Source organism: Paramisgurnus dabryanus, chromosome 14, assembly GCF_030506205.2.
Source record: "Paramisgurnus dabryanus chromosome 14, PD_genome_1.1, whole genome shotgun sequence".
NCBI lineage: Eukaryota > Metazoa > Chordata > Actinopteri > Cypriniformes > Cobitidae > Paramisgurnus > Paramisgurnus dabryanus.
Window position 1 is genome coordinate 33,421,174 of NC_133350.1, and position 13,884 is coordinate 33,435,057.

The 13,884-nt window shown below is 36.8% G+C and overlaps 1 protein-coding gene across 1 annotated transcript in view; it reads right to left on the reverse strand.

Moving 5' to 3' along the window:
• atg7 (ATG7 autophagy related 7 homolog (S. cerevisiae)) overlaps window positions 1-13,884 on the reverse strand; it is a 111,738-nt gene that overhangs the window by 31,996 nt on the left and 65,858 nt on the right. Inside the window, exon 19 of the mRNA XM_065265950.2 lies at window positions 7,610-7,732. Within this exon, the coding sequence (XP_065122022.1) occupies window positions 7,610-7,732 (123 nt within the window). The remainder of the gene's footprint in view (window positions 1-7,609; window positions 7,733-13,884) is intronic.

Below are 13,884 nucleotides of genomic sequence, written 5' to 3' on the forward strand. Positions count from 1 at the left end.
CTAAAGATGCTATGTGAAAGTTTGTAACAGAAAATAGTGGTTTTCATCTTGTCTCTTTCTTGGTAGAGAAAACATTTAAAATGGATTTATTTCGTTTTGGAATCAAACTCTTCATATCTTAATCTAAAAAACTGACCTACTAGATAAGGGTGCAAGGTGTGAGTATTGGTAAAAGCTTGTTAATGTAGGCAGCAAGACATTTTCTTGACAAAATCTGTACCAGGTTGAACATAGTAATACGCATACTTAAACAAAATAAAAAATCTGCTCATAAACTTCTATAACCTGTGGTGTAGTGTGAGGTCTATGCAGGTACGCGGGTGAACACAGTTCTTTATCCGTCGGCACTGCCTGAACCCATTTCTAAACCAACTCTGTTTAAATGAATTTCAAATATATTAAACAAATTTAAGTTTGAACTATGATGTTTTTGTCATATTAAAAAATCTTAGTAATATTTTAGTTCATGCACAGACCTATTACACACAATGCTATTACATGGTTTGGTTAACATATAAGCCCACACAGCAATGTGTAATTTCTACTGGTTGAACAAAATTTGATGCATTCTGAGAAAACATCAGAACACATGCTGGAACATTTTCAGAAAAATATAAGTTGTATGTCAATTTGGGTTTTCAATAAATTATCATTCTATGACATCTTGTCTATTATCTCTGAACATATCTAGGCAAAATGTACTTATTTAGTACAGAAAAATAGCGATTAATAGTGACAATCTAAAAATCTGAATGTTCAGCTTGCACCGCAAAGGTGCAACACAGTCACACATAACTTTCCCTCACATAACATAAACCACATAACATGAAGAATGAAGGTGTGTAATACACACCTCCCACCAGTCCTGTGTAGACTATGGCATGCAAAGTTACAAAGTTATAATAAGATCGTAGAGCACATGAGAACAATGAGTCTAAACGAGCTTACTTTAATGATAAACATCTCAATCCTGGTGGTGCCAGTACCCTAAACGATGTTATAATAAATTACTTCGCATCCAGGGATAAAGGATCAGATGATAGAGATGTTACTGAAGTGGAGGAGTACCAATGAAGGTACCCTAGTCATGCTAATGTCACGCAGATATTAGGGCAAACTGCGCTGTGCTTGCTATTCTAAATGTAAGTTACAAAGTCGTGCCATCTAAACATACAAGAAGAGATCAAAAGTTCAGAGACTATGCCCATGATTAACAACGTAAACTTCACTAAAAGAAACAGTAAAATACAATAAATTGAGTAGATGTGGCTCAAATAATATAATAAAATAATTAGGTTCAAATGTTTGTAACGTTGAGTTTTGCTTGGGGTCAAAGTGACAACTTTGTATCTTTAAAACCATGTATAGTGCCTAAAATAAGTCTTATACCATAGTAGTGTGACTTTTACTTGTAATACTTGACTGTCGTGCTTTTATTTATTTTTCTCTCTGTAAACCTGTTGTTTTTCAAAATTCTGTTCCTGAAAATCACAGCAATCAGCCGACTTCAGATAGACATAGCGTTTGTTTTAAACACATTATGAAAGAAACAGATTTGAAAAGGGCTTCCAGCTTTCATATGGTATCAAAACCTAAAATTGGTAAAATTTTACCATGTGTTTTCTCAGATCACATCACAAATATGCAAGACTATTTTTACAAGACACTTTAACACAGGTCATTCAACCTTTGCTAGGCCGCTTTGAAAAAAAAAAAGGTATCATAAATGAAGAGTATACCCACTTTTCCAGGTACCACTAGCATCACTGATTACAACTTTTTCTGTCATGTTTTGCAAATACATAAAAACATCAAAACAACCTATTTAAGGCATGTTGTATTGGGAATCTAAATATAAATCTGTTATAGGCCCTTTGCACTAGTTACCATCATGCTGTTAACACATGAGACTCAGGGTCAGTTGATGTTTGAATAGATAAAGTTGTTTACATCCTTTAAGTTTCACAGCAGTGGCAGGAACAAATCGTTTTTTTCCTGCTTACATGTTTGTGGGTCATATCCCATCTGTGCCATACAGTATGAGTGAAAAAATTTTAGTCACTTCAAACATGCAAGGTAAATGCGGCCTATTATGCAATTTCACTGTAATGCTAAGTAACCTCGTGCTTTTCTAATAAACCAAACTGTGTCAAAACTACAGTCAGCCATTTTTACAGAGAGCAACTTAAAATAAAAATGAAGAGATGTGCTTTCTCAACACATATTTCCAAGCTAAAAGTGCTACATTTCCACTCATTTTACAGCTTGACATCGAGCCGGAGGGAACACAAACGAGTTAAAAATAAACAAAGGCAGCCTGGGAATAAAATTCATTCCAAATGAAATTAATCTGAAGGCCTAGGACAATACGCGTGGGCAAATGCAAGATCACACATCCTCTCATTTTGGGTTGGACTGTGTTCGAGCTCGAAACCGCTCTGGAGAGGAGCGGACTGCTGATGTGGGACTTTCCCACAGTTTTGCTCTTTAAACTGGCCCTGTTTGTCACTGGAGAGTCCTGCCGAGGGAAAGAATATGCTGTTTCGGGATAAGGTTTGCTTTTTGGGTTAAAGCTGCAGATTTAAATGCAAACTGATCCTGGATCAGTGGTACACGGAGATATTTTGGGAATATGTGATCTGGTTCTCTACAACAAGAGAGAAGTTTGGGGTAGAAGCCAGGAATAGCAAGAAGTGAAGCTTGAGATTGCATTATGGGTAATTTTCGTTCTGTAAGCTGCTGTAAGTGAAAGCACAAACGTACTACTCACATAGGATCATGTTTTTAAAATAGACGTAAAGAATTATTGCACAGAGGAATCTGACATTAGATTTATAGATGATGTGTGGATATCTGTAGAAATTACTCAAAATTAATTAAGTGTGCATCACAAAAACATAATAATTATATAGGTGATTAAATATATAGCTGGAACATCATATATAATAATATTAATGTATTTCAGGTTCAATATGAGTTCAAATATTTTAACAGCATTTTTATAATGCGCAATTGACTTTAGAGCAGGTTTTAGTTGGTCAGTGGCGTAGTCTATTTTAGTTGCCTCAAAATAGCAACGGCCAACAATGCGCCTAAATACACCTCGTTTTTAAGCCAGCACACCCATGGGCGAGCAAATAGGCGCAAATGAATTTTCTATTTAAACAACGTGACACTGGCCATGAAAATGGTTATTGCGTTGGGCTCAAACTAGCAAAAAAATACTTGCGTTGCACTTTGCGCTGCATTGCGTAGAGTGTACTGTATGATAGGGCCCTTAAAGGGACACTCCACATTTTTTTGAAAATATGCTCATTTTCCAGCTCCCCTAAAGTTTAGTGATGCACCGATGTGAAAATTTTGGCCGATACCGATAACCAATATGACCCTTGTCTGTTATGGCCGATACCGATATTTGCCGATGCGGATATCTCTGTATAGAAAACACATTTTAATGATAATGAAATAAAGAGCTATTTTCCAAAACATTTTTTTTACTTTTGTAATTTATTCCCAGAAATGACTGATTGGGCACCTTTACCCATGTGCAAAATGTCATCAATTAGCTGATTTCCCATATTCTTTGTAAGCTTCGGGATGCTTATTTTTTAAGTGGGTGATCAAATTGGTTGTGTTGAACAATTTGTCCCGAACTCCCCCTCGTATCACCCGGCCCTCACTCTCATTGCATACAGCAGCAGGGGTGTCCAGACTTTTTTGTGTGGTGATCTACTTTTAAAATGATAAAGCCGACAAGATCTACATGCTAAAAAACACTTTAAATCCGTGGACTACACTGCATATATCTCTACATTAGATTTAGGGCTGTCACCATTACTCTATTTTTTTGAGAAGTTAAAATAATCCTGGAGTTCATGTCGAGTACTGTTTAAAATAGCGGAGATACGGTTTAGTAAAACAAACTAGAAAGAAAATGACAATAGTATCAGAAGCATATAAATCAGCACAATGCTGCAGCTCTCTCTCTCTCTTCCTCCCTCGTTCGTGCATCAGCTGCATGAAGGCAAGAATGCGATTGCATCCTGGTAAATTTCGGAAGTTTACACGACTAAGCTGCAGCGGGCAGGCATAAGATTTATAAAAACACATTTGAGAAGAAAAGCACAGCAACTCAAAAAGACTTATGTGTTTCACAATTACTCTAAGACAGTGGTGTCCAGACTTTTAGCCGACAAGTTCTACATGCTAAAAACACTTTAAATGCATGGACTATACTGCATATATCTCTACATTGGATTTAGGGCTGTCACCAGAGCATGTGAGTGAAGCAGAGCGGTGTGACGCTCCGCTAAATATTCCGCTCTACTGTTCAAGCGCTCCACTCAGGTCGCCCACCGCCCAAGCAAGCGCTCCGTTAACTTTCCGCTCACGCTCGCAAATAAACCAATTCCCGCTCAGATATAAAAAAAAATTTTAGTAAGCCTACTTGTTTTCTTGGATAATTGCATTTAATTAAAGTATTAGCTGATAAATCGCAGTTATGTACAGTTGTGTGTTGGCTATTATAGTTTAACTGATACGGAGCTCCGGATATAATTAAAATTAACAAATTGTTTCCACGACATCCATATGTTTTACTAATTTTAAGTAATAATAAATGTAATAAGTAATTATGAAATATTATAATAATTCGTTCCCCTTATGAGAAAGATTAACAAACTATACTGTTATATAAATATATTATTTGAAAAAACTAAAAACAATTTCTTAACAAGAAGGTTTAAGTGCAAATTTACAGTGCATCAGTAAATACAGAACACAGCTCTGTCTTAAAGAAATTAAAATTAGACAGTATTTATAGAACCTGTAAATGTACAAAACGAATGCAATACAGAAGGCCATGAGTATTTATTTATGGCATTTTCAATAGTATATTGGTAGATAAATTAACGTGTATCTATATAGTATGAAAACGAATAAATCATTATTTTGGGTAAATTCATCTGGATATATCATTTTAGTCAGACTGATTTGTCATCATTTCAGAAGCTTAAATGCTATCTAAAACAACTTAAATTTTATCCCGAGTGTTACTTGGTCAAACATATTTAGAAATATAGCCTACGCGAGAGCAAATTATAGAACAAAAATGTTTAGCTCGCACGGACCGAACGAAAAGCCGTTAATTAAGCGGACTCTCTGTAAAATAGAGGACGTGCTGAATCAGTCGAGTCGGCATATTATCATGACTCTTCCCTGGACATTTAGATATTATTTTTTTCATCAACAGCATGCGTGGAACATTATAAATGTTCAGTCAGTTAATATTAAAGGCGTTTTTGGCTGAAGCTTTCTCATCCACGGAGCGGAGAACTATAAAGGTTCTTATTTTAAGTGGTTTTAATGCTGGTAAGCAATCAGTTAGCTTATTTTATGGCACTTTGTATTTGTGTTGATCAGTTAGATTAAAGTAGCCTAATTTTAATCTTTAAAACTGCATCTAGATGCAGACGACACTGTTATTCTGTCATCTTAGTTTCATTTCTTTCATTTCTATGTAAGGCTGGCGACTTCATTAAAACAATATTTGAACTCCATAACTTATAGCTAGCCATTTTTACAGATTCTCGAACTAGCAAATTACCAAAGGGCATTCTGGGATGAGCGAGCGGTGCTGAGCGTATTGAGCGAGCGGAGCGGACATTTCGGAAATGCGCTCTGATGGAAATATTACCACACCGCTCCCGCTCTGCACCGCTCACATGCTCTGGCGGGCAGGCATAAGATTTATAAAAACACATTTGAGAAGAAAGGCACAGCAACTCAAAAAGACTTACGTGTGTCACAATTACTCTTGGAGGCATGGAGCAGCATAAGGATACACAGTTAACTTATGTGCAATCTACCGGCATTGCCTTTGCGATCGCGATCGACGTATTGGACACCCCTGTCACACAGCATAGCGAGGATCTTCTTCAGACACTTTGAAGAACGACCAGGCAAACGACAGAACCTGCTTCAGCACATGTGTAACTTATGCGCTCGTGCAAAAACAAACATACTCGCCCCCACACTCACGTCTCCTACACACACGTCAAATACACAGGAATTATTATCGGCCTGTTCACATCGGCCCTATTTTGACATCGGACCGATGCCGATGTGTAAAAAAATGACCATATCGGCGGCCGATATATCGTGCACCACAACTAAAGTTAAACATTTGATTCTTACCATTTTGGTTATTTTCAATATGATGGGACTATTTTCGGGCAGTGTGTAATATCACTACGCTTGCTGCAGCCATGTTACATCAGCAAAGTCCTTGATTATTACGCCAGAATGAGAGTAAGTTCCTAGCCATATCTGCCTAGAAAAACACAACTTTTAATTTTCTGTGGGTCTTAGTACATGATGTAACTACTGAAGAGTCAAGTTTAGTTTTAAATAGGAAAATATTGATTCAATGGATTATGCTAAGCTATGCTAAAAGTGGTAGCGCCAGACCTGGAGATCAGCTGAATGGATTCCACAATGGTAAGAATCAAATGTTTAACTCTAGGGGAGCTGGAAAATGAGATATTTAAAAAAAATCCCTTTAATGTTAGTTAATGGTCAATACAATTAGTTCATTGTGCATTAACTAACGTTAACAGTTACAACACTTGATTTTAAAAATGTATTAGTAAACATTGAAATTAACATGAGCTAAGATTAATGAATGCTGTTGAAGTATTCATGTTAGCTAATATTGTATTAACTAATATAATAATACTAGTAATGAACTTTATTTTGTATAGCACCTTTAAAAGTAGAATCTTAAAGCGCTTGACATAAAAAAGATGAAATTAAAAGATACACATAACATTACAGGCACTAAAACTAACCATACGAAGAATAAAAAAATATTTAGATTAAAATGAAAAATCTGTGATACTTGTAAATGGAATGTTACCCCTATATCACCTATGCAATAAATGCTTACATTCACAATACTTTATCCAATCTTTCAGTTTCAACTGATAAACATGCTAACTTGTCCATTCAATGATACCCAGGAAGGATAAACTTCCTTGTTTACGTTGAACTAAGCAGGTAGTTTATCAGACTGTTGTTTTGAAACAACAGAAGAAGATAAACTTGACTCCTCTTATTGTCTGAACACATTTATAACTAAAAACAACTGTCTGCCTGGGGCAGCAGTTCAACCAAAAAAATACAATTTCGACTATTTTACAACTTAATGGTTAATAAATGAATATAACCAATGAGAATGTATAATGCCATGCCTAATATGAATAATGTAATTGATATATTATTTCACATGGCCACAGACTGTCGGCCTCTATATTAACTGAAATGTGAAACACAGCTTGTGTTGAAATTGTGGTGGGGCCTAGTGGTTAAAGATCTGGACCAGTGGTTGAAGAATTTGAAGGTCATGAGTTTAAAACTTCTTCAGCTTTGTGCTATCTGTGCACAGTGGATATTGTTATAGACATCGGGAAATAAAACATCCAATTATGAATGAACAAAGTTCATGTAGGCCACAGGAATGGGTTTGACCAAACAATAATAACGAACTCATTTTTATGCTGTGGGTCTGATCGTGTTTGAATACCGAAGTGGGCAAGAAAAAGAGTCTAACCTCTGCTGCCTGTGTCTCCTGATGGAGTAAAGTCAGTCCAGTCAGATCCTCTAGGAATGAATGGGATGAGTTGAAGACCTTTGCTAGAAACTCAAACCCGTCCCTCTCATAATTCTCAAGAACCTGTAAAACAAAACAAACCACACATTATTAAAAGGGTGTTTTTATTGACAACACCAGTGACTTTAGCGACTCATTGATCAAGTTTATGAAGATGTCAGATTTTAACTTTGGGGTCTTGAGAAATTTCAAAACTTTTCAAAAAATGTATGGGGTCTACCGTTGATCTTTTCTGGTTGAGACTTGAAGGGCTTATGTAAGTCTTAAAGAGTATTAAATTGTTTTGGGTTTTATGGGTCTGGTTCTGTTTAGGCTTATGTTATGGGGTCCTGTACAGGTTGGTTTTTATGCGTTTTGGCGTTTGTTTACATGACAATGGCGTTTTGAGGTTCTAAAAATGCAATGTTTTGAAAACATGATTCACGTTTCACGATGCAGTTTTTTTTTAAAAAACAATGCTGTTAATGTTTCTGTGTAAACATCAAAAACTCAAATCTGTGGCAGTGGTGACATCAGGTGCATGCATATTAGGTGTTTAGTATACATGCATGAGCGAAAACAAAAATCGTGGCCTACAGGACTGTGTTTGTGCTGCTTAAGATAAAGAGTTTATTAATGCTTCTCCAAAAAACTTTACCAAATTTTGCAGAATGACTTGATTTTCCATCCAAACAAAACTGCTCGATTGTTTGTATTTATCACTCTGTAGAAGAATGCATATGCGCACAGGCTTGTAGTGTTTCTTTACAAAGTAACTTTGCCAACTACTGGCCCGACATGCATAATACAACGTTTTAGTTGTTTTTACAGATTGTGAACGGGGATCATTTGACGATTTTTTAAACGGCAAGGAAAAACTTCAGTCCAATCGCTGTCATAAACATGACCTTACCCATTTAACATTAATCAAACATATTCCTTAATGCGCATTAGAGGAAGAAAGTTCACACGAAATCGTACAGATTCAAAATACAGAAGTGCTGCAGTACCCCTTATCTGCTAATATAGGTCGGCTTGTTGACCGGTGCACGTCCAAAGCCAGTGATAACACAATCTCAAACTGCCATAACATGGCACTCGTCCCCGTGCACAAAAGGAGGCCGGGCAAGAGAGGCAGACATCTGGCACCACTGTCCGTTGGGCTGAGAGCTCTCGAGCACCGTCTAACAGACAGACAACCCTCCAAAATCACACTGGCCTCTTTCACAGAGCTGACTCTCAGAAGAGATTGAGTTTCTGCCGCGGGTTGATGAATGGGCGACAGTGTTGAGCTGCAGGGGAGAGTGACGTCTGCTTTCAATGAACCAGACATGGATGACTTGAACGATGGAGGGGGTTTAGTAACGATAAAAACTAGACCAGAACTCAATGAACTCCAACGTTTCTTTGACACATCAACATGACCTACATGTCACTTTTTAATACTTTTAATTTGACAAGGGGGTATTTGCATCTATTGCTTAAAAAAAAATGCTTTATTTAGTCCTGACAAATGAGGGGGTGTCAGGTTGCAAATCTATACTTTGATGGCGCCACATACAGTAGGAATCAACCTAAAACATCTTATTACAGTAGTTTAGATGAGTTTGGGAGAAAGGATTTAACATTAAAACAATTTACACAACATTAATTTTAATGGTCAGAGAGGAGATGGAAATGGTTCATGAAAAACTAAATGACTAATTCTGTTTTTAGTTTGATTTATTTTTTTAAAGTACAAAAGCTCACGTGGAGACATGGAGGACAATATTTACTCACTCCGGTCAGAAAATTATAAGCTTGACTGTAGACCGCCGGCACTGTAATTTTAGATGTGGCGTCATGACTAAAAAAACGTTGAAATCACATCAATAAAAACAGTCAGAGTCAATAATTGAATAAAAGACTATAAATTTAAACAAAAAATACAATTTGACAACAATTTTAACCAAATTAATCTAATAAGAAGAAAGCTCATATTACGTGTAAAACAGATCCTGACTGTAAGTTGCTTTCATGCCTAGCAACATAACAGCAAGAGCTGCTAAACAAGATTTGATCGTGTTTTCCAGGAGTGGACCTCCTCGGCACAGAGGCTTATGAAGTCCATTATACCATTGACGCAGTGTGTGTGTGCGTGTGTGTGTGCTTGTGTGTGTAAGAGTTTCGGAGGGTAAGCAGCACATCTGGTTCACATACAGCTCTGCTCTCAAAGCGACTCCTCCCAGCTTCCCCTGTAATTGTTTGAGATGGTGGAAGTTTTCGCTCCGCACAGATAAAAACCTCAGACTGGTTAACGCCAAGTGTAGTCGCCATGTCTGCTAATGGTGTGTATGTGACTGTTCCTCATGTGAGGTCAGAGCTGGCTAGAAAAAAGCTTTTAAGTTTAATGCCACAGCTATATGGAACATTTAATGGAAAAATCTAAACCTATACGAATCCTCTATTGGTTAAATATACGGCTCTTGTAAAAGACCTGCCACCATGTCACCACGTAGTCCTCTGATCTCTATATAAGGGATCAAGCACAGACCGTACAAAGCCTCTTCTGATGGTAGGAGTTGTTCTCTTTCTATTATGCTTTTTTGCCATTGGCAAACTCATTCTGGCCTATTTTGGAGTCTCTTGGCGGAGTCATAACCTCTAGCACCACATTCAGCTTATAATTTCACATTTTTATAGGCGTTTTATCTTCACTAATAAAAAAATTTGTAAAGCAAAGGTTTGTTAAAACAAGTACAAAGTCCATACAAGATGAACATTCAGATTATTAATTTGTAAATAACATCTCATATATGTGATTAATTATGCTTATTTATATTGTATTCATTCATAGGTATTAAACTGCGCCTGGTAAGATGACTCGTAGTCCTCGGATTGTTTATTTTATTTTAACATTATAACAAAAAACCTTACGTTTCCCTTAGTAGGCACTACTTTTATTGAAGTAATACACCGCAAAAAATGACTTTCTCATTATTTTTTTATTTTATTTTTTTAGTACAAATATCTAAAAATTCTTAAATTAAGATGCATTGTCTTGATGAGCAGAATTACTTTTTTTTTAGACATTTTTTTATTTGTGCTTAAAACAAGCAAAAAAATCTGCCAATCGTGTAAGACAAAAAACTGAACTTTTTTCTTAAACATTTAATTAACCTCTTAAGACCCGAGCTTTGGTTTGCCTTTTTTCCAAATTTCGTCCAGCTATTTTGGGGTTAGGAAGAACCAAAAAACATGATAACCAAATTTTTTTCTTTCAACATAAAGCAGTGTAAAGGGGGTCGCACACCGGACGCACAGCTCAGCGCCGCACCGTTCTTAAAAATTTAACACATTGTTTTCTATGAGTGTACGCACACCGGCGCAGACAGGTAGCTCCTGTCCGCGGCGCCCAGGAAGTTGCTCAAATCCCAGTCGCGCCACTTTCATAGTTTAACATTGTATAACATCATATCCCAAATCATTAACGATTAACATTGGTTGCTAACGTATATTTTGCATCTTGAAGTAGACGCTATCTGACTCGCGCTATTTAATGTGTACTTTCCGGTTCTACAATACCTCAGAGTTGTCCTAGACACGACTTGACGCGGCACTGCGCGTCGCTGAGCTGTGCGTCCGGTGTGTGACCCCCTTAAAGCAGCCTTTCCACTGCACACGACAAACGACAGCCGATAAGATGGAAGTCATTCATTTCCTCTGGAGAGTCGCAAAGGGGTTGCGTGAGGTGCCAACCATCTGCGGATGCATAAATATCGGATCTGTTTTAAGCGTTGGATCCGTAAAAAAATGTGAACTTGTGCGACTAAACCGCATGCGATATGCCGACCGGAAGTTATGTATTTCATTGTATTCCAATCACAAACTGTGTGTGAGGTGAAAATGATTAATCCTTTTGGTTTAACTTTATTAGTAACAGAAGTATTCAAAAGAAGAATTTAATGTAGTTACGACTCAATGTGGAAATGGTAGGGCAACAACACGAGTATGATGTGTCTTGTGGTAAAACTGCCAACCAATCAATATGCAGCTGAAGGAGATCCCCGCCCTGTGGATGTTGTGTTCTGCTGTAAGGCGCTCAATGGCTGTTTGGTTGGTCTTGGTTGAAAGCTGGTTTAAGATGAAAGAAGCTGGTTTAAGCTAAAACGTGGCAAAAACCCTTTAAAACCAACCTGCTTTTAGCTAACCAGCTAAAAACAGGCTGGGAGACCACTTAAAACCAGCCAACTTGCTTAAGGGAGCAGTTTGCTGCGTACCAAAGTTCAAGTGTGGTGAAGTCTGAGCTGCAAATTCGTATCACGACTGGTACGTCATGGACGAAACCAATAGATCTTATATTGACAAACTCCCCGATCATATTCGCAGAAAAATATTCACATGATCAAAGTCTAGTGTGATAGCACCTTTAGGCTGGTTTTAGCTGGTCCTTTTAGTAGGGATGAGCAGTAGTAAAATGCTTGGAGTACTACAATTATCATTTCTAAATGTCATTACTTAAAAAAGTTGAATCAATCAAACTTCATAAACATTTTGAAACAATGAATGTAGGTTTGATTTATTATGTTACAATCTACTTCACTTAATTACTTCTGAAACAATCTAGGTCCTGTATCACCAGATTTGTGTTTCAAAGCATCTTCTGGAGATACGAGGTCCTGCATCACATGTTAAAGTGTTTTATTTCAAAAAGACATTGTTTTGGCGAAGGAGAAGAAGCAAAGTCTCTTAATTTATAAGCGTTTTTCTGCCTGATGGCTCAAGTGTTTTGTTGCCATGGTTTCGTGGTCGCACACAGCTGACGGAGGCCAACATCACAAATACGCAACGGGTGGATGAAGGCCAGATCACAGATCAGAGAGCCGGGTTCCAGTACTGTATGATTAAGAGCATGTGTCTGCTATATACTACTGTTACTATGGACCGTTCAAGATCACAACTTTACAATAAATCAACACATTTACAGTTTCCTGCTGTACTGTATGTCTGCCTGCTCTAATTGCTTCTGTGATCATTTCACATTGCAAATTATTTTTGTGTGACCCTGGACCACAAAACCAGTCAAAAGTAGCACATGTATATATGAAGAGTTTGGTTCCAAAACGCAGTAAATCAATTTTGGCTAATTTGGGTAAAAACGTGTTTTCTCTACCAAGATAGTGACCAAATGAAAAACAATATTTTCTGTTACAAACTTTCACATAGCATCTATATAATAAAATTAAAAATTCAAATCCATAATTTGATTTTCAAAGATTTATTTATTAAAACTGAATATTTTTTTCAGCAAAATGCAATAAATCTATTGAATGAATTTATAAATGTGCATTTATCTTTGCCATGTTATATTCATTTAGTTGACTAGTGGTATACACTGATTTAAAAAAAAAAACATTAATGGCATTAATCAAAACAGTTACTATGTCATATTAAGAACACTGTCATTGCTGCTGTTATCCTTGGGACGTCGTCGCTGAACTTTTTGACAGCGATCAGCGGTAAAATGTTTTGGTTCTGCTCGATTTTCGTTGACTTTGAGTAAAATAAAGGAACGTTTTTCATAAGATCCCCTGGGGTCGATGTGTTAGCATGACAGAAGCTTGATGCTGTCGTGTAAGAACAAACATTTCTCCGTCTCCTGAATGCTTCTCAGGTAAGATTTTGATGGCTGAAGTTTCTTTCCCATGACAGAAAACCACCACAGGTTTATCAATGCCATCAAAGTATTATTTTGTTTTTGTTTGTTTGTTGATCATAAAGTACAAAGTAGATGAGGAAAACTAGGATTCACTGTGTAAACACAGCGTCAGCATTATTGTTTACAATACGTGAATGGTGCACTGTGATAGGTTGAGCGGATTTATTGCATTCGGCAGAGAAGGAGGACTGGCGTTTATCGCGTTTTGGAAAAAAGGGCATGGCGGATATCAGATTTTGCATAAAATTAAGAATTTACTTTTTAATACTGATTGATACAATACTGATTTTGGCGGTAACAATATTTTTTAAATGGTGTTTAACGTGTTTTGGAAACAAACGTTTCCATTTGTAGCAAAAGCCAACAATGCATTATATGGGTCAAAATTATATGTTTTTAATGGCCAAATTGTGATTAAAAATTATACGTTTTTAATCACCGTCGCAAACTGAAATACCTATGATGCAGTTTTTATGAAGATCTATGAAGATATTTAGTAATTTTCCTACCATAAATATATATAAGAAAAATGCATTAT